General features: G+C 47.5%; 1 protein-coding gene across 5 annotated transcripts in view; it reads left to right on the top strand.

Annotated features, from left to right (window-relative positions):
* Nucleotides 1–25,459, top strand: part of EFNB3 (ephrin B3) — a 168,233-nt gene that overhangs the window by 131,665 nt on the left and 11,109 nt on the right. For 4 of the 5 annotated variants that reach the window (XM_033925024.1, XM_033925025.1, XM_033925026.1 and 1 more), the window contains exons 3-4: nucleotides 6,164–6,256; nucleotides 15,558–15,659. In XM_033925024.1, the coding sequence (XP_033780915.1) occupies nucleotides 6,164–6,256; nucleotides 15,558–15,659 (195 nt within the window). The remainder of the gene's footprint in view (nucleotides 1–6,163; nucleotides 6,257–15,557; nucleotides 15,660–25,459) is intronic. The other variant, XM_033925028.1, reaches the window with a different exon arrangement.

The raw sequence follows: 25,459 nt of genomic DNA, 5'->3' as shown, positions 1-25,459 counted from the left end.
CACAATCTGAGCTCTAGAATGTTGCTGCTTATGATTTTAAAGGGTTTGAGGTTTGTGCAGCTGAGGACGGAGCTTAGGCATTGGCGGAATGAGGCATTATGACATCACAATCTGAGCTCTAGAATGTTGCTACTTATGATTTTATAGGGTTTGAGGCTTGCGCAGATGAGGACGGAGCTTAGGCATTGGTGGAATGAGGCATTATGACATCACAATCTGAGCTCTAGAATGTTGCTACTTATGATTTTATAGGGTTTGAGGCTTGCGCAGATGAGGACGGAGCTTAGGCATTGGTGGAATGAGGCATTATGACATCACAACCTGAGCTCTAGAATGTTGCTACTTATGATTTTATAGGGTTTGAGGCTTGCGCAGATGAGGACGGAGCTTAGGCATTGGCGGAATGAGGCATTATGACATCACAATCTGAGCTCTAGAATGTTGCTACTTATGATTTTAAAGGGTTTGAGGCTTGCGCAGATGAGGACGGAGCTTAGGCATTGGTGGAATGAGGCATTATGACATCACAATCTGAGCTCTAGAATGTTGCTACTTATGATTTTATAGGGTTTGAGGCTTGCGCAGATGAGGACGGAGCTTAGGCATTGGTGGAATGAGGCATTATGACATCACAACCTGAGCTCTAGAATGTTGCTACTTATGATTTTATAGGGTTTGAGGCTTGCGCAGATGAGGACGGAGCTTAGGCATTGGTGGAATGAGGCATTATGACATCACAATCTGAGCTCTAGAATGTTGCTACTTATGATTTTATAGGGTTTGAGGCTTGCGCAGATGAGGACGGAGCTTAGGCATTGGTGGAATGAGGCATTATGACATCACAACCTGAGCTCTAGAATGTTGCTACTTATGATTTTATAGGGTTTGAGGCTTGCGCAGATGAGGACGGAGCTTAGGCATTGGTGGAATGAGGCATTATGACATCACAACCTGAGCTCTAGAATGTTGCTACTTATGATTTTATAGGGTTTGAGGCTTGCGCAGATGAGGACGGAGCTTAGGCATTGGTGGAATGAGGCATTATGACATCACAATCTGAGCTCTAGAATGTTGCTACTTATGATTTTAAAGGGTTTGAGGCTTGTGCAGATGAGGACGGAGCTTGCAGGAATGGGTCAGGGACAGGAAAATAAATCACGGGGACGGGACAAGAAAATTAGTTCCTGCGGGGACGGGGAAAAACTTGTCCCCTTGTTATTCTCTAGTGAGTATCTCTAATTCCCCATAGAAGAGGACGAGAGGGACCATGGACAGACTATCAAAGGTGCATATGGGAATGGAGTAGTTACTACACCGTTCATTAGCAAATATTCAGTGTTTACCCCTCCCCCCCTTTCACATAACCGTAGCGTGGTTATCTTTATCCAGTCTCACTTATATGTGGTTAAGTGCTGAATATCGCATTTAGCCGCATAAGAGATAGTTAACAGCATTAACTTGGATATCCAAAGCAATGGTGTAAGGGGGGAGGGGGACAGACCGCCCCGGGCGCTGTCCTGGTGGGGGGCACGATGCCTCTTCTCTTCTCCACCCCCACATACCTCAAATTGTTCACCGGTGTGAGCAACATCTTCCACTTGTTGCTGGCACTGGCCTCGGCTCCCTTCTGACATCACACCCTGGTTATGTGCGCACGACGCACAAATCTTAGATTAGATTAGATCCTGAGCTAGTTTCTCACCTGGTCCAGCAGGAGGGGGGGGGGGGGGGAAGACGAGAGAGAGAAGAGGGGGGAGATACGGGAGAGAGAGAGAGATCAGATCGCGGGAGTGCAAAAGTTGACTCAGAGCACCACAGTCCCTTGAGCCGGCCCTGGACCCGTTAGTGAAAGCTTTGCGTATTATTTTCTAGAACCTTGGTCCAGCAGGAGGGGGGGGGGAGACGAGAGAGAGAAGGGGGGGAGATACGGGAGGGAGAGAGAGAGAGATCAGATCGCGGGAGTGCAAAATTTGACTCAGGGCACCACAGTCCCTTGAGCCGACCCTGGACCCGTTAGTGAAAGCTTTGCGTATTATTTTCTAGAACTTTTCTTTGACCTTCGTTCCTCTGTCTTTATTTTATAGGGGGGGAGGGGTCTTTGTGCCATTGGGGCACTTCACTACACACTGTGAATGAGGTTGTGAGCTCCTGCTAGTTTATCTCCGTGCAGCCAATCGGCCAGCCTCTGGGCTCATTTGGGGGGGGTGACAAGGTGGAAGATGGGGAGAGTTGGTGACCTGTGACGGGGAAGGGTGACCCAGTTTTCATCTCATTGAGCATGAGCGAGGCTGATCCAATGGAGCAAGACCTCTCTGAGGCCTGTCTCAGAAAATCAATCTGACTTACCATCCTGCATGCAAAGGTCCATTCGCGAGTGTCGGGGAACAGCAGGACTCTGCCTCTCTCTCACCCCTGCCCCCTACATTCTCACTCCTTCTTCCCCAGGCCAGTGCCCCCCCTCTCTTCTCCCTATATGTGTCTCTGTTCTGCTGGAATAAAGAGCTCATTTTCCTAGAGACGAGAGTGTAGATTGTCGTAGGATAAGGTTGTGGAGTCAGTACATTGAACATTTGACTCTGACTCCTTCTACATATCGTAAGCCTAAGAGAAATTAACATAAGATATTTCTTTATGTACCAAATTAGGACTAATAGACCACAAAATCTATTTATTTAAAGTTTGAACACAAAACTTGAACAAAAAAAATTGCTGTAAAATAAAAATTGCAATACACGGTGGTTTTTCTTTTGAAGTTGGAGTCGGTCTTAGAGAATGACACGGGGATAAATTTTTTTCCCGTTCCCGCAGGAACTCAATTTCCCCTCCCCGCGGATTTTGTCCCTGTCCCATTCCTGTAAGCTCTGCCTTAACCACACAAGTCTCGAACACTCGTGATTTTAAAGTGTTTGAGGCTTGTGCCGGTGAGGACAGATCTTGCGGGAACGTTGGCAGGGACAGGAATAGAACTGGACCGGACGGGAAAATGAGTTCTCGCGGGGCCGGGGGGAAAAATTTGGCCCCCGTGTCATTCTCTAGTCGGTACATTTTTAGCAATTCAGACTCCGCCCAAAATGGATTCTGCTTCTGCTTCCATGACTCCCAACTCCGTAGCCCTAGACGAAAGGACTCGTTTCCCTACAAATCAGAGCTGTGTGGTCATCGTGTCGGCACTCCAGGGTCAGTGGCTGCTTGAGCACCTCCATGCTGAGGAAACTCCTTCAGCTGGTCCTTTGTGTTGAGTTCAACACCCCATTCATTAGAAATGATGGTTCCTATGCATGTGAAGTGCAATTGTATACATGAGTTGGCCACTCAGGCAGCGAAGATAGACAACCAAGTCTCCAACCTATTGACAACAACCCCAGACTACAAGATGTTCAGAAAGGAAATAAAAACTATACTCTTCAAGAAATCCCTTAATAAAGCTTAATACCATGATAAAGCTTAACCCCCCTCTTACCATCCCCTCCCTAACCCCAGATCCTACTTTTCCCTCTCTTGGAAACCTTCTCTGATCTAACATAGAACATAGAAACATAGAAAGATGACGGCAGAAAAGGGCTACAGCCCATCAAGTCTGCCCACTCTTCTGACCCACCCCATCAAGTCTGAGTGCTAATGACCCAGTTCCTTAGCTCGACCCCCACAGGGATCCCACGTGGATGTCCCATTTATTCTTAAAGTCTAGCACGCTGGTGGCCTTGACCACCTGCACTGGAAGTTTGTTCCAGTGATCTACAACCCTTTCTGTGAAGAAATACTTCCTGGTGTCACCATTAAATTTCCCTCCTCTGAGTTTGAGCATTGTAACCCTTCTTCCATAACTCTTTTTGTAATCCGCTTTGAACCGAAAGGTAATGGCGGAATAGAAATCTGTAATGTAATGTAATGTAATAGTTACATGCATTTTACACACGAGTCGATTCAAGCGTATTTCGAGCATATGTGACAGTGACATAGCCAGATGGTTGATTTAGGGTTGCCCTCTCCTCATGCACATGCTCAGTGTATCTGAAAACCGAGCTTGTGCTGCTGGGGAGAGGGGGTTATGGTGTCAGTGGTGCTAGCTTCTGCATCACCTGAGGGGCCACTGCAGCTGGCTTTAGAGCTTGGAAAGTTCTAGCCACTGGGCTGGAGGAGGAGGTTGTCCGCTGGCAAAGCTTGGGGGATCTCCGTCAGCCACAGTAAGGGAAATGGCTGATTTGGGTGGGCCTGAGCCCAAAGTAGGTGGCCTCGGGCCAACTCATGTACCAGTGGCATAGCCACGGGGGGGGGAGGGGGGCGTCCGTCCGTCCGTGGCTATGCCACTGGTACATGCACACTTTTGCAGGCTCCCTAAGCACTAGTCCGCTTAACTTCTCTAGTATGTACAGTAAACCCCCGTGAATTTGCGGTTCGCGAATCGCGGACTCAGTAATTTGCGGTATTTTCCGACCGCCACTTCCTTGTGCTAAAGTCATGGCTACACCAATCAGGAGCTGCTGTGACACGCTATGTGGCGTGTCAAAGCAGCTCCTGATTGGTGTAGCCATGACTTTAGTAACAGGACGAGGCAGTCGGAGCATACCCCGAGCAGTTTTCTGCACCCACCGGCACCCTAACTGCCCTCTCCTGCCTTTCGACAGGTGAAAAATCGTCTCTGCGGTTTTTCCAAAATTCGCGGGGGTTCCTAGAACGGAACCCCCGCAAATTTTTTTGGGGGGAGTACTGTATTTGCAAAGGGGCACAGAAAGGGGAGGAGCAAGGCTGGGACATGGCGGGGCTCTCACTTATGCTGGTAACAAACAGAATACTGTAAGTTATGCTCATTCGTGACACGATTAGATACATTTGCAAAAGCTCTATGGCCGGAGTTAAGTGCCAGGGCCTAAATGTTACGCACACTGGTACTGGGTTATAGAAAAGGCTCCTCCCACCTGTACTGGGTTATAGAAAAGGCTCCTCCCACCTGTACTGGGTTATAGAATAGGCTCCTCCCACCTGTTCTCGGGGTGCCTAAACGGAGTGCCCAGTTACAGAATTACCCCCAAAGTGGTATGCATGGACCCTCCTCTTGGCACAGCCTCCCTAGGCAATGTTGGCACTGCATTTGTACGAATAACAGAGCCAACCTGTGAGTTTTGACCCTGGGGCCCAGGGCATTACAGAGGGAGGGGGAGTGGTGGTCAGAAGAAAAAGGATTTTGCCAGCACCCTCTCCTTTCCCCAGGGCAGTGTCTCTCAAACTTTTTTTTTTTTTTTTTAGCTCCGGCACACTAAACGGAGCAAATGTTTTTCACGGCGCATTATAATTGAAATGATAAAATTGCAAAACCAACAAAAAAATTAAATTTGAGAGTCATTTATTGAAAGTTCTTTATGGGTAATTGTAACAACGGTGAAACGAAAGTAGATAGAACAGAATTGCTAATCGATGCGATGGATGTGCTTGCTCTTTGGTGCAAATGAACTCAAAATGCAGCTCGATAGTCGACAAGCAAACACGCATTTCCTCATCCACCATCTGAAGTCGTTCTCTTTTTTTTTTTTTTCGATTTCATTTCTGCCAGAGCTGAATATCCGAGTTCGCAAAGATAAGAAGATCCAAATGGTAACAAAGCCTTAACCTCTGCATAAAAACTAAAAATAATACCATTTGCTGTTAGTTTTCAGGGACCAGTCATGTCAGAGAATGATGCTTGGCTGGGCGGTTACACCCTTACGCACACAGACGCTCATAATATTAACAGACTCTTCGTACGTTGCTTATGTGTCATCTGTTCTAGTGTATACTTATGAAGGGAATTTTTAAAAATAATGCAAAATTCTGGAACCTTTCGTGGCACACCCGGAGAGACACTGCCCTCGGGTATAACACTTCATTGCCTTGCCCTTCACCCTACTGAGTCAAAGGTCAGCACGCCAAATGTTCCTGCAATTGATAAAAAACCTGTGCTGACCCTCTGTCCAGGACAGTAGGAATCCTATCTTTTTCACTCAGAGTGAAATTTTATTTATCGGTGCTTGCATTCTGTTTGAATAAAGACCCGCCTCCCCTTCAGTCTTCCAGGTTGCAAGATACATCGGCATAATTATTAGAGTCTACCAATAGATTCAAAGACGTAACTGCCTAATGGATAGATTGCGTGACTGATTTGATGTTTTTCTTTCCCTCTCTCCCACAGCAACGTCGGATGGGACGAAGGAGGGGCTGGAGAACATGAGGGGCGGGGCCTGCCTGTCCAAGGGTATGAAGGTCATTCTCAAAGTGGGACAAAGTAAGTTCCCCAATCGAACAATGGGGATTTGTACTGCATCGCAAACAGGGCAGGATTAAGGCATAAGCAAACCAGGCCTGCGCCTAGGGTGCCAAAAGCTTAGAAGGGGCTATTTCAGATGGGCTAATTCAACAGCTCCCAAGGCGAAGGCTTGCCCTGGTAAGTCAGTGCCTGGAGGGGAGGGGCATAACTGCTGCTGCTCACAGAGGCCCATCTATTCTCACCTCCTCCTATATGTTGCCCGCTAATTGGGAGGAGGGGGTCAACAAGTAGCACTTCCTACTCACTCTTTCCCCTCTTCTTGTACTCTTCTGCAGTCAGAACCGCTTATATGAGGGTTCTTCAAAAAGTTTCCATACTTTCATATTTTCATGGGAAATGGTTGGGACGGGAGAAGTGGTAAGAAGGCGTGTCGTAGGATGTCATGTGACTAGTCAATCAGGCAACAGGGTGATTAGGTGGAAAAGTGATGTAATTTGCTCTTGAGATATTTAATAAATAGTGTTAAAAAAAAATAAAAGCACGGAAGCATTTTGAAGATCCCTCATATTACAAGGGGGAAGGAGCTGATGTGCGCTTGCGTGCCAGGGGGGGCTCAGATCCACATTGTAGAAACGGGATTGATATAAGAAAAGCTGGAGAGGAATGTCAGGATTAAACACAAAGGGGATCAATTTTGGAAAGGGGTGATAAAAATTAGATGCCCAAAATCTTGTGTACCAAGGGCCTGATTCTGTATAGGCCTCCGACTGTGTGTCAATCGGCTCTGCACACCTGGACAGACGCCTAAAATCTAGGGCAGCATTTTTCAGGCCTACATATAAGGTGTCTTGTCTCCCTTCTACAGAGACGCGTACCGACGCTTAAGCCCGCTCAAGGCCACTTCAGGGCAAAACCATGTCCATGCCCCACCTTGGACGTGCTTAAGCATACCCGTGCGCCTTCATAGATGCACCACCCTTCCTCGCAGGCATCCATTTCTAAAAATGTGTGTCCCAATTGGCTGCCAGACAATAGTAGGATGCCTACCACTGCCTAAAATCAGGACGCACAGTTCGAGAATCAGCCCCTAAGAGAGTATTCTATAATGCCCAGATTCCATTATAGAACAGAGCCCGAGTTGACATTTGGGCATCAGCATTTACACCATGTAAAAGGCAGCTGTAAATGTTGGCACCTAGGCGTGCAACTTACAGTATTCTATAAGTCTATATGTGTGTGACTCGCCCATGCTTGCCCGCTTTGCAGTTACATGTTAAAACACTTACATGCTACCTTATAGAACAATTCCTTAGTGAGTGAGGTTCGACGGCAACTCCGGTAGTTGGAACCTACTGACAGTACCGGGTGGACTTTACAGTCTACGGTCCAGAAATATCAAAGAAAAAAAGACAATTTAATCATGACTTATAAGGCCTATAACTAATGGGCACACTGGATGGACCGTTCAGGTCTTTGTCTGCTGTCATTTACTATGTGACTATGCAGTTACGTGCCTAACTGCCATTTACCCACATTTGGGCATCTGACTTCCATTTCAGTGCCTAAAGTTTGGCGCCTAACGTGGGGCAGTATAGGATTAGGGGAAAAATTCCAGAGTCATGGATTTGGGGTGCACTATATGATGCACTATATGATGCACTATATGATGGGGAAGGAGGATCAGCAGCAAAATGATGATCTCAGGGTAGCAAGAACATAGGAACGAGGTGGTGTTCAGAGAGGTGTGAGGGACAGGCAAACAGAGAAAAAGACTTGATAATTCCTCTGTAGAGGGCAGTAGAGAGACATCACCTCAATGGTTGTGTCCGTTTCTGGATACCCTAACCCTAAAACTGTTGTTCCCAAAACTGGTCCTGGAAGCACCCCCGGCCAGTCAGGTTTTTTAGGATATCCACAATGAATATTCATGAGAGAGATTTGCATGCACTGCCTCCATTGCATGCAAATCTCTCATGAATATTCATTGTGGATATCCTGAAAACCTGACTGGCAGGGACGCATTCAGGACCAGGTTTGGGAACCACTGCCCCATAAGGATCTTGACAGAGCAGAGGCAGTCCAGAGAAGGAAAGCCATGATGCAGGGTCTTCACCCAAAGCCCTAGGACAGAGCTTCTCAAACCAGTTTCAGGACCACCCCAGCCAGTCAGGTTTTCAAAATAACCACAATGAATATGCATGAGATAAACTTGCATACACTGCCTCCATTATATGCAAATCTAGATCATACATATTCATTGTGGGTATCCTGAAAACTTGACAGGATAGATATGTTCCAAGGACAGGGTTGAGGAACCTTGCCCTAGGACAGGGGTAGGGAACTCCGGTCCTCGAGAGCCGTATTCCAGTCGGGTTTTCAGGATTTCCCCAATGAATATGCATTGAAAGCAGTGCATGCGAATAGATCTCATGCATATTCATTGAGGAAATCCTGAAAACCCGACTGGAATACTGCTCTCGAGGACCGGGGTTCCCTACCCCTGCCCTAGGAGATGAGATGTAAGGAAGGGGGACATAACAGATGTTCAGAGCTTCCAAGTTACCCAGTTGCAGAAGAGAGATTTTGGGCCAGTCTTGGATTTCTAATGACCCTATCTTGGCACATTATAGCACCGATAGCACTGATTTTAGTGGATAAAATCAAGTACTAAAATCCCACACTGCTTTAGGGTGTAAACTTAATACCAGGATTGGCCATCAAGTCTCCCTCCTGGAAATGGGTAAGTTGGCAGCTCTGTCCAAAGTACAAACAATACACAGGAGCCAGACAATTTGGGGTTTTGAAGTTTAAGAACCAGGGGTTATGCTATAAGGCTGGAATATTTCTTCATGGTGAAGGTGTTGGAGGCAAAATGCCAATACAATTTAAGGAAGCCTGGAATAAGTCTGGAGGATCCTTAGATGCACAGAAAGGCGGGGAACGCCATAGATCTAAGGGGGGTCTCATATACTGTACATGCAGTAAAATGGACGAAAAGCCCTACTGTCCTGTTTGTGCAGATCTGAGGTAAACGGTGTCAGTCAAAAGTGCGCCGGGACAAAGACGCGTGCAGAAAATTACTGTTTTTAGGGCTCCGACGGGGGTGTGTGTGGGGGGAACCCCCCCACTTTACTTAATAGAGATCGCGCCGCGTTGTGGGGGCGTTGTGGGTGGTTTGGGGGGTTGTAACCCCCCACATTTTACTGAAAACTTCACTTTTTCCCTGTTTTTAGGGAAAAAGTTAAGTTTACAGTAAAATGTGGAGGGTTACAACCCCCCAAACCCCCCACAATGCCGGCGCAATCTCTATTAAGTAAACTGTGGGGGCTCCCCATCAAAACCCCCCGTCGGAGCCCCTAAAAACTGTAATTTTCTTCGGCGCGCGCCTCCGTCTTGCGCTCAGTTGTCAGCGCGCGCCTTTGTCTTTTGTGGGGTTGTCTATGAACCGAGGTAAACTGAGATTCTAACAGGAGCACAGCTGTGGAATAAGTCAATTTTTCTCCTGATTTATACCACCTCTCTGATTTGAGCTAGACGAGACCTTCCAGTGGGTGTTGCAGAAGTACGGTTGAACTGCTCCTGCTGAGAAACAGTTTTAGGGAGGGTGAGGGCACAGAGGAGCAGCAGCTTGGCACTCTCCATTAAACTAGCTCCATCAAACCAGCGCACAGAGAAAAGGGTTTAGAGAGGAAAGTTGCATTCCAGATCTAATACGAAGCATTTCAGGGTGGATGCTGACAATCAAATACATTTTAAAAGCCTCGGCACTGGACTCTTGTCTCCTTTGATGGTCCTGATTCTTTCTTAATAGAACTAAAGGCACTCAAAAACTTAGAACGAATTTCAGAATAAGGAAGAAGAAAAAAAAAATACCCCAAAACAACTATATATAGATCAGGGGTCTCAAAGTCCCTCCCTTGAGGGCCGCAATCCAGTCGGGTTGTCAGGATTTCCCCAATGACTATGCCTGAGATCTATGTGCACGCACTGCTTTCAATGCATATTCATTGGGGAAATCCTGAAAACCCGGCTGGATTGCGGCCCTCAAGGAGGGACTTTGAGATCCCTGGCCTAGACCAGACATGGGCAACTCCGGTCCTTGAGGGCCGCAATCCAGTCGGGTTTTCAGGATTTCCCCAATGACTATGCCTGAGATCTATGTGCACGCACTGCTTTCAATGCATATTCATTGGGGAAATCCTGAAAACCCGGCTGGATTGCGGCCCTCAAGGAGGGACTTTGAGATCCCTGGACTAGACCAGACATGGGCAACTCCGGTCCTTGAGGGCCGCAATCCAGTCGGGTTTTCAGGATTTCCCCAATGAATATGTATGAGATCTATGTGCACGCACTGCTTTCAATGCATATTCATTGGGGAAATCCTGAAAACCTGGCTGGATTGCCGCCCTCAAGGAGGGACTTTGAGACCCCTGATATAGATAGACATTGCTTATGTAACCCAATAGTTAACAACTTATTAATTACATTCAAATCAGTTCAATATTTTTTTATAGGACTTCAGAGGTGACGCTTGTTGGACCAGATTGGCTAGAGTGTTATTCCATCGTGTCTCTTCACTGGTCCTGTTTTTAAAAAAATGTAAACTGAAACTTCTCAAAGTGCAATAAAGTGCTTAAATACTCATAATTCAAGACAGTTAATTTATTTATAACCGTATAGTTTTCAGGTAACCAAATAGACTTATTTAACTTAGTAGAAAAAATATCTGGAAAGATTTAGCTTGTGGTCGCGTCGGGGAGGGAATGGTATTGCCTGAGCCTTTTCTGAGGGGGAGTGCACCTTGAAACAGCCTTCTTGGCGAAACATGATCGTGTCGGCAATACCATTCCCTCCCTCAGACCCACCCCGAATTCTCAAGCCCCTGGTGGAGATCCCTAAGCCCCACCTGGTGCAGGGGGGTCCTCCGGCGGCCAAGAACAACTTCCTTTCCTACTTGTTCCAGCTAGCAGCAGTGCCGCATACACTCGAAAACTGAGCATATGGGCGTGTGAGGAGGGGGGAAAAGCATCCAAATGACAGATGACGTTTAATGTGAGCAAGTGCAAAGTGCTGCATGTGAGAAAGAGGAACCTGAACTTATGGGTTCATAGACAGTAACGCGGAAGACAAAGGCGCGCGCCGACAACTGAGCGCAAGACTGAGGCGCGCGCCGAAGAAAAAGACTGTTTTTAGGGGCTGCGATGGGGGTTTTTGTTGGGGAGCCCCCCCTTTACTTAATACATATCGCGGCGGCGTTGTGAGGGGTTTGGGGTGTTATAACCCCCCACATTTTAGTGAAAACGTAACTTTTTCCCAAAAAAAGGTAAAAAGTTAAGTTTTCAGTAAAATGTGGGGGGTTACAACCCCCCAAACCCTCCACAACGCCCCCACAACGCGGCGCGATCTGTATTAAGTAAAGTGGGGGGGGTTCCCCCCCACACCCCCCGTCGTAGCCCCTAAAAACAGTCTTTTTCTCCGGCGCGCGCCTCCGCGCTGCGCTCAGTTGTCTGCTCGCGCCTTTGTCCCGGCGCGCTTTTGACCTGACACCGAACTTATGCGATGCAAGGTTCCAGATTAGGAGTCGCAGTCAGGAAATGGATCTAGAGATGTCATCGCTTATGATACGTTGAAACCCTTTGCTCAGTTGCAACGGTGGCTAAGAAAGCAAATAGAATGTCGGGAATTATTAGGAAAGGAATGGAAAACAAGGAAGAAAATATTATAATGCCTTTGTATATCGCTCTATGGTGCGGTTGTACCTCAAATAGTTTGGGCAGTTCTGGCCGCCGCATCTCAAAAAAGATATACAGTAGTGGAATTAGGAAAGATACAGAGAGGAGTAATAAAAATGATAAAGGGGATAGGATGACTTTTCTATGAGGAAAGGCTAAAGTGGCTAGGGCTCTTCAGTTTGGAGAAAAGGCTCAGGGGAGATATGATAGAGGTCTATAAAATACTGAGTGGAGAGGAAAGGGTAGATGTGAATCACTTGCTTACTCTTTCCAAAAATACTAGGACTAGAGGAAATACGATGAAGTTACTAAGTTGCCAAATGTAAAACAAACTAGAGAAAATATTTCTTCATTCAATGTGTAATTAAACTTTTGATGATTTTTTTTTTTTTGCCAGAGAAGTTAGTTTAGCAGGGTTTAAAAAAAGGTTTGGATAATTCCTAAAAGAAAAGTCCTTATGTCATCATCAAGATTGACTTGGGAAAATCCACTGCTTATTTTTAGGATTAGCAGCATAAAAATGTGTTTTGTTCTTTTGGGATCTTGCCAGATACTTGTGACTTAGATTGGAAGCTGCTGGATACTGGCCTTTATGGTCCTTCAGCCTATCCCAGTATGGCAACTCTTATGTTCTAATGGAGCAGTTCTTAACGCTGGAGGATCTCGTCAAATGCTGGGTCTTGGAGATCCCCACCAGCTCAGTTATTTCATGTTTTGAGTTAGTACATGGGAGGAGGGGGGGGGGGGGATATGGAGACCATGTGTGCCCACCCAACGGCCCGCCCCAAATTTTAGTTCTGGATATGCCTCTGCTACTAAATAAACTTCAATGAAAATAATGGGGCTTGCATTAAATATATAAGTAAATATAGAGTAAATATAGTAAATATAAGTAAATATAGAGTAAATATGGCTCTTACATCTTGCATTGTAAGACTTCTGGGCTAGGTCGTCCGGATTTACTCAGACATGTCCTCTTTTTAGACGGCTTTTCAAAACCCGGCACTTGGTCCGGATCCTGTGTACTCCTTCCGTAGTCTACCTCCTGAGTTATAGTGTACTAAATCAGTGGTTCACAAACCTGTCCTGGGGGGGCACCAACCAGTCGGATTTTCAGGCTATCCCTAATGAATATGCAAGAGAGAGATTTGTGCACCGCTTCCCTTCCCCCGTGCCTCTGTAACGTCTGCTGTCGTGCCAGCGTTGGCTCTTCCTCTGATGTCACTTCCTGGACCTGCGCCTAGGAAGAGCCAATGCGATGGCAGGTTGGGGGGGGAGTTGCTGCTCACGCCAGGAACGTTACAAAGTTGCAGGGGAAGGAAAGAAACATGCGCCGCTGGAGGGGGGCGGGGAAGGAGCGTGTGGAGGTGAGGGGTGCCTCTCACCCTCATTATACCACTGCCCCCAAAGATGATCTTCCTTCCCCTGAAATACAAAGTAGAGTGAACCTAAAGGATGTACATGAAGGGTAGAAATACCTTGCTGAAGGCACACGGACGGTAATTCTGCAATTTATGTGCACAAGTGTGCCCTTACCCGCCAGATCTAAGTGCTGTTCTTTCAGGGTGTGCGCAACTGGCATAAAGAGATGTATGCATGGACTAGCGATGAGCGGGGCACGCAGAAGCATACAGTAGAAACATGATGGCAGATAAATGCTAAATGGCCCATCCAGTCTGCCTATCCGCAGCATTCACTACCTCCTCCACTCCCTATTGGCTAAGGCTCTTTACACCTGCATTGTGAGGTCATAGAGCATTATTGTTATAAGCTAAGGCTCTTAACTCTTGCATTGTGAGGTCACAGAGCTTTATGGTTACAGAAACATGGCAGCAGATAAAGGCCATTCCAGCCTGCCTAGCCACAGCATCCACTACCTCCTTCACTCCCTATTGGCTAAGGCTCTTTACACCTGCATTGTGAGGTCATAGAGCATTATTGTTATAAGCTAAGGCTTTTTAACTCTTGCATTATGAGGTCACAGAGCTTTATGGTTACAGAAACATGGCAGCAGATAAAGGCCATTCCAGCCTGCCTAGCCACAGCATCCACTACCTCCTTCACTCCCTATTGGCTAAGGCTCTTTACACCTGCATTGTGAGGTCATAGAGCATTATTGTTATAAGCTAAGGCTTTTTAACTCTTGCATTATGAGGTCACAGAGCTTTATGGTTACAGAAACATGGCAGCAGATAAAGGCCATTCCAGCCTGCCTAGCCACAGCATCCACTACCTCCTCCTCTCCCTATTGGCTAAGGCTCTTTACACCTGCATTGTGAGGTCATAGAGCATTATTGTTATAAGCTAAGGCTTTTTAACTCTTGCATTGTGAGGTCACAGAGCTTTATGGTTACAGAAACATGGCAGCAGATAAAGGCCATTCCAGCCTGCCTAGCCACAGCATCCACTACCTCCTCCTCTCCCTATTGGCTAAGGCTCTTTACACCTGCATTGTGAGGTCATAGAGCATTATTGTTATAAGCTAAGGCTCTTAACTCTTGCATTGTGAGGTCACAGAGCTTTATGGTTACAGAAACATGGCAGCAGATAAAGACCATTCCAGCCTGCCTAGCCACAGCATCCACTACCTCCTCCTCTCCCTATTGGCTAAGGCTCTTTACACCTGCATTGTGAGGTCACAGAGCATTATTGTTATAAGCTAAGGCTCTTAACTCTTGCATTGTGAGATCACAGAGCTTTATGGTTACAGAAACATGGCAGCAGATAAAGGCCATTCCAGTCTGCCTATCCACAGCATCCACTATCTCCTTCTTTACCTAAAGGCTCTTAACACTTGCATTGTGGGATCAAAGAACTTTACGGTTATAGAAACATAGAAGCATGATGGCAGATAAAGGTCAAATGGCCCATCCAGTCTGCCCATCCACAGCATCCACTATCTTCACCTCTCCCTAAGTGATCCCACGTGCCCACGTGCCTGTCCCAATTTATCTTGAATTCTGATACAGAATACTGTAAGTTATGCACAATCTTATTGCATTTACCAGACTGCAGTTATTATTTATTGTTTGGGATTTATTAATCGCCTTTATGAAGTGATTCACTCAAGGCGGCGTATGGCAAGTTTAAAATCAGGTACTCTTAAGTATTTTCTCTATCTGTCCTGGCAGGCTCATAGTCTTAACTATGGTAGCTGGGCAATGCAGGGTTAAGTCCAGAGTCACAAGGAGGGGTACTGGGATCAAAACCCACAACCTAAGGGTGCTAGGGCAGCAGCTGTAACCGCTGGCTTCATCTCTATTCCAGATCCAGGGTGCTTAGATATAGAGTACACTGATATATGGTCATGTTAGTAGTCTATAAAGTTATCTGCGCTGTCACCAAATGTCTTTGGGGTGCGTAAATCCAGATAGCTAGACAATAGAATTGTCCTTTAAGTGTGAAAAGGGTTGGGGGAACTGAACAGGGATCTCCTCTGTCTATAGCACCTCTGTTTCATTCCTCAAGGGTGACTATACAAGATTGGAAGGGCCCTTGCCTTGTATCCCTGATATTTTTCCTTAACCCCCAGACAGAAATTCCTTCTTCTCACCCTTGGAACCACCTTCCCTGTCTTTGCTTCCCAGATCCTAACAGGGAGTCCATACCCCGGAAGTCTGTCCCAGAGACGCCGCCTGGAAAGAAGCCTGGTATGCCTGGCCTGGATCCCAGCCAGGAACATGCCACAGGTATGAGGTGTTAACCCCACAAAAAAAATATCTGCTTGTGTGTGCCTCTCCATTCTTGCCCGGTCTCTGAACCCAAACTAATTCTTCCCTTCTCTCAGTACTGTCTCCTTTCCTCAAGTCTTCACCAGAGTTTTTGAAGAAATTGGAGAAGTGATTTGTGGTACAGATTTCATCTGACATGGAGGCAGCCATTTTGTCTGCAATGATGTCATCATTCAGTGATATGATCCGGCCCTGCTGAAGGGTCTGTCCTGACTTTGCCTCATTCTAGACTTGAACTCTAAAAGAGATGTGGGTTTACTGGCAAGAAACTCTAGCTTGATTTGTCAATGCACACCTTCAAAAATAAGGCAGATGGGGTATTAATGATGATATCAGCAGGCCTACAAAATGGTTCCCTCTATATTGCTGGGCAAAAAGACAGTTGTAACTCTTTAGAGATACATACGCAGATACAGAAACACATACACAGATAGACCTATTTACATCTTTGCTCTTTCTTCCATATTTTCTCTCTCCCCCTTCCTTTCTTGTTCACTTATCATCTTTCTCTCTTCTTTTTTCCTCTCCGTCATGGGTTCAGCATGGGTGAGGTAAACGCAGACACAAGCACCCCAGCCCTGGCAGCTGATTCACCACAGCATCTGGCATAAGACAGCTAAGCAGTATCACAACTTTGCCGTGCCGAGAGGACCATAATGCAGGAGGTGGATTGTAGGGGGGAGGGGAGAGGCAAAGGACGAGGATACAGATACAGATGTTCATTTCAAGTGCGAAGAACTTGTGCGCTGATCAGGTGATGTCTTTCAGGCACGTGCTCGCACAAAGGTTCTTCGGTGAGGGCGGTCCACCGCGCTCACGTCTGAACAAAATCGAAAGCGCCAGCACATATCCGCGCCTGTCGTTCAGTGCAGAAATATCAGCTTCGCAAAAACTTCTTGCGCTTAACAGTTTTGCAAGGCGCAGAAGTGCGTGCTGGCATTTTTCATGTCTGTTTGGACGTCACCGGAGCTGTTACCTCTTGTCTGTCTTTTAAAGTTGCAGGCACTTGTTCTGGTCACTGGGAAAAAAAAAGACAAAACCATTATTTAAACTCCCCAAATTGGCAAAAAATTTGCTTGCCCAACCGTCCTACGCTGCCGCGGACCTGCTGAAAAATTTCTCAGATTGCGCACACATTAAAAGCCACTGTTTCCTTCAATGTATTGTGGAAGAAACTTAATGGCCCTGTTACCGTGCATTTTAATGTAGCGTGTTCCTATGTGTACCGCACGTGTCAGCTCCCGCACGCAATCCCTTTCAACACTGTGGCCAGTAAGATGCGTGTACACCCCTTGGTAACTGTGCACTTCAGCTCGGGGGTAGCTTTCTGGGTCGGCCCCCTCGGAAACTTTTTTTTTCTCTGAGCACGTGCAGTGCCCGGGCACCACTGGGCATGCCTGTGCCCTACCCATTTCCCCCCTGCTTCCCCCTAATCCCCAGGATGTTCCTAGCTGTGGCTGGGTCGGCCGTATGGGGAGGCGGGTGGGTTGTATGGCTGACTATCCTGCTGTCCACGGAGAACCTACGTTACAGGTAAGTAACTACACTTTCTCCTAGGACAAGCAGGATGAGTCAGCCACATATGGGTGTTGTCCCAACAGCTCCCAATTTACGGATAAGCTCTCCAATAGTTAAGAGAGATTTTTTTTTTTTCTCTGAGCACGTGCAGTGCCCGGGCCCCACTGGGCATGCCCGAGCCCTACCCATTTCCCCCCTGCTTCCCCCTAATCCCCAGTCTTTAGTTTCCGCCCGTTCCCATCGGTCGGATTTTTCCACAGCTCTCCATTTTTCTACAATCAAAACTTGCTCTACTTACCGGGACTCAGCAGTATGCTGCAGAGCTTACTTTCGAAAGGGAAGAGAGAGGGCTTTCTGTTATGTCAGTGTGCTAAAAGTTACAACTTATGCACCTGATTTGTCAGTGACAAAGCCAGGGATTAGAACTGAGGCGCAAGGGAAGAAAGTGACTTGCCCCGCCATCACAGACACAGAAAGCCAGTGACCAAAGCGGGGATTAGAACTGAAGTATAGGGAAATTAAGCAGCTGATCAGAAGTCATTTTGCAGCAATCAAGGGGGCAGAGCTGGGGATTAGAACTTAAAGCACAGGATGCTAAAATAGCTTGTTAGAGGTCATACACAGTGATCAGGAGGCAGAGCCAGGAATTAAAAAATAAAAGAGAGGCGGGTGAATTAATGAAAATCCCCCCCACAATGTTCCTCCCCTTTCCTCTGCGCTCCTCTCCGGTCCCCTGTCTCCCCTCTGGCTGTCCTGGCGGCTGGCTTCACTCTTGGCTTCACTCCTGGCTCGCGCTACCCTTAATGGTCTCGCTGCTGCTCCTCACACTGCTTCTAAATATGATCCAATTAAAGCAATGTCTTTTTTTAATTAGCTCTAATTGAAGCTGTTTGTTTATTCCCCTTACATCTCCTCCCTCCCTCCCCTTCTCTCCGCGCTCCGGCTGTGCCGCTCTCCAGCTGCTGCTGCCGGGGGAAGGAGCCTTCAGGAGAATCCTGGCACTCATGCCCTGCCGTTCCCTTTCTCCAGGGAGTGGTCAAATGCTGGGCAGTTGGAAAAGGTGGAGGCCCGAGGAATGGGAAAAGAAATATGCCCCTCTCCGTCAAAGAGCAGATGGAGTTGGCCTGTGCTGATAGTGACTGACTCAGCACATCTCTTTCTCATGAGTCAGTATGTGTACTTTATAGATGGTGGTGTAGCAGCTGGGTGTTGCATTGTAGTGATTGCATGTGCTTCTGGCACCCTCTGTTCTACTCTCGTCTTTCTCCCCCCTCCCGCTCTACACGCCTTACTTCTTTCTCTCATTTCCTTATTTATCTTTCTCCGTCTCTTTTGTCTTCTTTTCCCTCATCGCTCGTTCCCTCTTTCCATGCCTGCGTCCCTCCTCCATCTCCCTTTCTTCCTCTCCCCCTCTCCCCCCGGGAGGGGAGGAAGGGAGAGGGACACAGGGCTAGATTCACAAAGCAAACCGATCGGTTTGCGACCAGATTTCCCTCGGGGCCCCATTCACTAACCTGTCTTGCGATCCGTGCAGGCAAATGAGGAGAAACGCAAGCAAAGTGGGCAGGGACGCGATTCACAACACACATTTCACGATCCGACGGGGCTGGCCGATCAACACCAGAAGCGAATGCTGGGGACCAGTCGCAGACCTTTTTTTCCCCCACTCTCCAGCGCCGTTCTGTTCTCTCCTGCCCCGATCTCGCTGTTTCAGGGGCTGCAGAAGCCCTGGGGCCGGGGACGCAACTTTAAAACTCCTCTCGCCGCCCAGACTGATCTCTGCCGCCTTCCCTGCAGCGCGAGCCCGCGGGTTTAAAGCGGGGCTGCACTATGGCGTGCAGCCCCGCTGTAAACCCGCGGGCTCGCGCTGCAGGGAAGGCGGCAGGGAGCAGGAGAGTCTGGGCGGCAAGAGCAGGGCTTGGGGAGAGCAGGAGAGTCTGCGCGCATGACGATGGATGAGAACGATTCCAATGGGATTTGAGGTGAGGGGGTTTGTAATTGGGAGATGCCATTTTGGAAGTTTAAGAACAGCAATTGGAACATATGCAAAGATGTCCTTGAGGAGATTTCTCACAGCGCACAAGGCTAAGGCTCAGCGGCGACTTCCAATTTCCCAGCTCTGAAAGAAAAAAAAAAAAATCTCTACCGGGCCCGGAGGTCCATCTGTAGATGGTCTGCACATGCGCTGGGATCTCTATCGATCGATCCGGGCAGGCAGATGTGGGCGTTTCTCCGATCGCCGCCCCCATCCGCATTTTGGGTTTCGAGAATTCATCAGACCTGCCCGGATCGGCCCAGATTGGGCAGGTTCGTGAATCTAGCCCAAAGTTGAGGGAAGGCGAGAAAGTAGGAGAAGGAGAGATGAGAAAGAGTAGCCCTACCACCGCTGCAGTCCTAGTTCACATTAGACTTCACACATATTCTGGTCCGTGGCGTAGCAAGGGTAGGTGGCGCCCTCCTCTCTGCCCCCCTGCTCCTTCTACGCCCTCCCCCTGCTTCTTTCCACACCCCACACCTCATTCACGCCCTCCCTTCCCCCGCCCCTCTTTAAATCTTCATCGGCATGAACAGCTTCCCCAGCCTGCTGCTTGTGCCAGCATTGGCTTTCCCTCTGATGTCACTTTCTGGCACCGTGCCCAGGTGTAGAATTGCCCTGTACCCTATAGAAGAAGGAAAGGGGGAGCCGAATTATGCATTTAGTGACACCATGGGAGTGAGCAGCCCTTCTATACCCCTCATCTAATCCTTGAGCATCGCTTCTGAATCCCTCTCTTGATCAGTCCTTCTGAACCCCTTTCTTATGACAAAAACCCTTATAGAAGAGTCCCACGACCCAAAGGCCGCAGTCCCTCTCAGTATAGACCAGTGGTCCCCAACCCTGTCCTGGAGGACCATCAGGCCAGTCAGGTTTTTTGAGATAGCCCTAATGAGTCTGCATGAGAGAGGTTTGCATATAATGGAGGTGACAGGCATGCATATCTGCCCCAGGTCTATTCATTAGGGCTATCCCAAAAACCCAACTGGCCTGGGTATAGACCCAACTGGTATAGACTAATGGAGTCCTTGGAGTGTTGCAAGTCCAAAATGGTCCATATGCAGCACGCTCTCAAAAGCTCTTAGCACGCTCCCACCTTCTCACTTATGCTGCGCTGGCAAAGGAAGCCAATGGACAAGGAACAGTTCCCCCCCCCCCCCCCCCCCCACAGCTTCCCTTCTGCCCAGTGCAACTATACTGACCCTGTAAAGGCCCTCCATAAGCAGTCAGCTTCTGATCCCGTTTTCTGAGAAGAATTTGAAGTTGAAGATGGTTTCCTTGATGAGTGACTTCCAGACCGGTGAAGGATAAGTCTGTAACAGGGTCCCTACGATTAGCCTCTGTTTATTTATTTATTAAATTTTTTATACCGTTCTCCCCAGGTAGCTCAGAACGGTTTACATGAATTTATTCAGGTACTCAAGCATTTTTCCCTGTCTGTCCCGAGGGCTCTGCCCCCTCATTCTGCCCAATGTTCGTTACATAATGCCCCGGATTCTGCAAGTTGCATGTGCAAATTTAGACACCCCGCCAGGACCGGTGTTAGACATGTTGGGGCCCAGGGTAGAAATTATAGAGGGGGCCCCCAATTCTTCTCCCTGCCCCCTCCCCTGATTTCCCCACCCACCAAATGCCCTCCCATCCAGCATATCTCCTTTCCTCCTTCTTCCTTCCCCCCCCCCAACCTCGGGTCCACTTCATGCCCTTCCATCCAGCATCCCTCCCTTCATTTAAAAATTAGCTGCTGCAGGGAACCCCCAAGGGCCGGGATGTCCTTCCCTTCTCCCTCCCCCCTCACTTTTTAAAATGCAAAGGAGTCGCCAGCGCAGGAGTGATTCTCTAGCACTGCTCATGGCCTCCATGGCGTTGTTCCCCTGCCGCAGCCTGCTTCCCTCTGAAGCAACTTCCTGCCCCCCTTTGAAGCATTACATTACATTACTGACTTCTATTCCGCCTGTACCTTGCAGTTCTAAGCGGATTACATCATAAGATAACTGGACATTTCCAGGAAAAAAATTACAATTAAGGAGCTGGTTACATTATACAATTAAGGAGCTGGTTTCATAATAAAGTTTTGAGAAGAGGGTATAAGATTGGTAGAAAAATTAGGAAAACGTCAGATGAAGCAGGAAGATTATGAGGTAGTTAAAAAGTGGAAGCTGGTTACATTGTTGAGTCTTAGGGGGATAATACAGGTAGAGATGGTGAGAGGGGGGGGAGTTGCAAGGGGGGAGGGGAAGGGGGGTTAGGCTATCTGGATACATTTTTTGAATATCGGGGTTTTGATATCTTTTCGGAACGTTTTGAAGTCAGTTGTTGCTGTGAGCAACTTCCTGTTTCCACTTGGGCGGACCGCGGCAGGGGAACAGCGCTGAAGAAGCCATGAGCATCCTAGAGAATCACTGCCCTATCAGCGACCCCTTTGCATTTTAAAAAGTGAGGGCGGCTTCAGAACGGGGTGAGAGGAAGGGAAGGACATCCTAGCCCAAGGGGGTGGGGGGACCCCCCTGGAGACCTTGTTTGCCTCCCTCTAACACTGGCCTTGCACGCACCCAATTTATACACACAATTTAATATAGCAGCAAGCTATCTGGCGCCAATAATTGGGCACTGACAATCAATTAAAACCGCTCTATTTGACAAATTCCTTGCCTAACTAGATGACCTCCCTCAGAAATTCTTTCCCCTTACACCCCCAATGTATTACGTAACTTCTTTCTCTCATGTATTCCTTCACTATGCTTCCCTAATTATTATGTAACTTCTTCCTCTCACACTGTGTAATTCGCTGATTGTCCAGCCTTCTGTCTATGTAAACCGCCTAGAAGTCAATCTGACTATGGCGGTTTAGAAAAATAAAGTTATTATTATTATTATTATAATCAATTACTGGCACCAATTTGGATTTATACCCTCATCGTGCTAGGCATATAAAAACATGCATGCAACTGAAAAGGGGGCGTGGTTATGAGAGGCAGATGGGTGGATCACGGCCATTCGCTAAAGATGCAAACATTATAACAGAGCGTGGGAGGGGGATCTCTGCTTAATTTACGTACGAGTAGGGTTGCCAGATTTTCCAATCAGAAAATCCGGACCCCTGGGCCCACCCAGTTCTGCCCATCCCCCGCCCCGTAACGCCCTAATCCCACCCCCAGTACCGCCTTAGCCTCGCACCTATCCCCCCCCACGCCCTTGTCCGGAAGGGAGGAAGTCCGCGCATGCGCATGACGTGATCGCATGGCATCCGAGTGTACGGGGACTTCCTCCCCGCCCGACGTGATTTGAGGGAGGCTTTTCAAAACCCGGGGAAAAGCCACCTGGACCCACGGACAGGTCCGGGAAAATCCGGACGTCTGGCAGCCCTATGTGCGAGGGTGCACACCCGGTTTTGGTAGGTGTAAATCCGCGCGGCCAAAGCTGGGCACAGATGGTGGCGCTACACGCTGTTCTAGAAATGGTGCCCAGTTCAGAGTGCCATTTATACTCAGTTCTTTCGCCATCCTCATTTGGGCACCGTTTACTGAATCTAGTCCAGTTACCTCATAAACCCCCCCCCCCACACACACACACACACTTTTACGAAGCCGCGGTAGCGCTTTCTACCACGGCCCAGAGCGCTAAATTCTCCGATGCTGCTCTGACTCATAAAATGCCTATGAGTGTCGGAGCAGCGTTGACGCATTTAGCGCCCCGGGCCATGGTAGAGACCTCTACCGGGGCTTCGTAAAAGCGGGTCAAATAAAAAGAAACTAGAATACAGTATAACCTAGAAATTACAATATAGAAACATAGAACATAGAAAGATGACGGCAGAAAAGGGCTATAGCCCATCAAGTCTGCCCACTCTTCTGACCCACCCCATTAAGTCTGAGTGCTAATGACCTAGTTCCTTAACTCGACCCTCGTAGGGATCCCACGTGGATGTCCCATTTATTCTTAAAGTCAAGCACGCTGGTGGCCTCGATCACCTGCATTGGAAGCTTGTTCCAGTGATCTGCTACCCTTTCTGTGAAGAAATACTTCCTGGTGTCACCATTAAATTTCCCTCCTCTGAGTTTGAGCGGGTGCCCCCTTGTGACCAAGGGACCTTTGGGAAAGAAGATGTCGTCTTCCACCTCGACACGTCCTGTGATGTATTTAAATGTCTCAATCATGTCCCCCCTTTTCCTGCGTTCCTCTAGAGTGTAGAGCTGCAATTTGTTTAGTCTTTCTTCGTACGAGAGACCCTTGAGCCCGGAGATCATCCTAGTGGCCATCCCTGGCACTGTGATTTGCTGTCCATTGTACAAAATTAGTATCTTGAATAAGAAAGATTTTAATACTTTCTTAAACAGAAGACAATTTCTTTTTTGTCCAAGCGAAGATGGGAGAGAGTTCCATGTTAAGACTGCTTAAGAATTTGGAAGATTTTTTTTTATTTTTTAATCTTTTCTATTTATAACATACACCACAGTGAAGGAAATACAGACATCAATCAGTCCAATACATTTTGAACAAAATTTAAAGAAGAAAAATATTATCTAACATAGTCCACCTAGAGGGGAGAAAAAGTTTCAAAGAAACCTCCCTTGGGAACTAAGGGAGATAGATACTAACCCCTTCTTCTACAAAGCCGCTGCTGCGTGGCAACAGCCCCAAAGCCCTTTAAATCTCTATGGGCCTCGGAGCCATTACCGCACGGCAGCCGCTAACGTGGCTTTGTAGAAGAGGGTGTAAAATATATCAAAAGAAAAATGAGCAGTTAAGTTCTTTCCTATTTATTCCAAGTCCACATTTATACTGGTTCGGTCTGAGCCACGGTAGTTACCCCCTTTATTCTCCAGGAAAAATCCCAATTGGGCAGGTTGAAAAAAAAAAAAAAAATTGTTTCCTTGGTAAGAAACAAAACACTTACAGGGAAATCTTAATTGGAAAAACTGCCCTAAGAATTTGGCGGATTTGATTTTCTTAACAGAAGGACAATCTTATATTTTTTATTTAGAAAACATATAGGGCCACTTTTATCAAGCTGCGCCAGGGGTTTTTAGGGTGAGCCAGCGCAGTAAATGTTCCGACGCTCATAGAATTCATAGACCTCTAGCGCAGTTTGACAAGAAGGGGGATAAGTGACATAATAACATAATAGATGATGGCCGACAAAAGCCCAACCGGTCCATCCAGTCTGCCCAACAAGATAAAATCATAAAGTCGGATGTGATACCACATAAGTATACTTGATTTGTCCTTGCTGTATTCAGGAAATTTGGATCCAATTGGCAACCCTCCTTCTTCCTCACACTCTCCCTCAGCCTATCTTCCCTGAGGTATTCTTCCCCAGCACTCTTTCCCCCCAAATCCTCTCTCTTTCCCAAGCTCCTCTGCTCCACACACTTACTTTCCCTGCCTCATTCCAGCCAGCCTCAACCCCATCTGTTATCTATTGATCTCCACTATTCTGTCTCCTCCACACTTTGTTCACCCCCTCCTCTTCACCTTCATTGGAGGCTTGGGTTCAGCATCGCCTCCTCTAAGAGATCCCACGTGCCTATCCCACGCCTTCTTGAATTCACAGTGTGGAATAATTTGTAAGTTTCATGGCTCCACATCGTTCTCTTCTTGATTGGGCTGAGAACTTTTCAGTGGCCCCTGGTATTGTGATGTCATAATGCCCCATTCCACCAATACCTAAGATCCAACCTCATCGGTGATGTCATAATGGCTTGGTTTCCCTATACTTAGAAACATAGAAACGTGATGGCAGAGAAAGGTCAAATGGCCCATCCAGTCTGCCCGTCCGCAGTAACCATTATCTCTTCCTTCTCTCTAAGAGATCTCACGTGCCTATCCCATGCCTTCTTGAATTCACAGTGTGGAATAATTTGTAAGTTTCATGGCTCCACATCGTTCTCTTCTTGATTGGGCTGAGAACTTTTCAGTGGCCCCCTCATATTGTGATGTCATAATGCCCCATTCCACCAATTCCTAAGAACCAACCTCATTGGTGATGTCATAATGGCTTGGTTTCCCTATACTTAGAAACATAGAAATGTGATGGCAGAAAAAGGCCAAATGGACCATCCAGTCTGCCAACATCCGCAGTAACCATTCTCTCCTCCTCCCTCTAAGAGATCCCACGTGCCTATCCCTCGCTTTCTTGAATTCAGACACAGTCTCTGTCTCCACCACCTCTTCCGGGAGACTGTTCCACGCATCTACCATCCTT

The sequence above is a fragment of the Geotrypetes seraphini genome, chromosome 16 (assembly GCF_902459505.1).
Source record: "Geotrypetes seraphini chromosome 16, aGeoSer1.1, whole genome shotgun sequence".
NCBI lineage: Eukaryota > Metazoa > Chordata > Amphibia > Gymnophiona > Dermophiidae > Geotrypetes > Geotrypetes seraphini.
The sequence above is the reverse complement of the archived record's forward strand: the minus strand, read 5'-3'. Positions and strand labels throughout refer to the sequence as shown.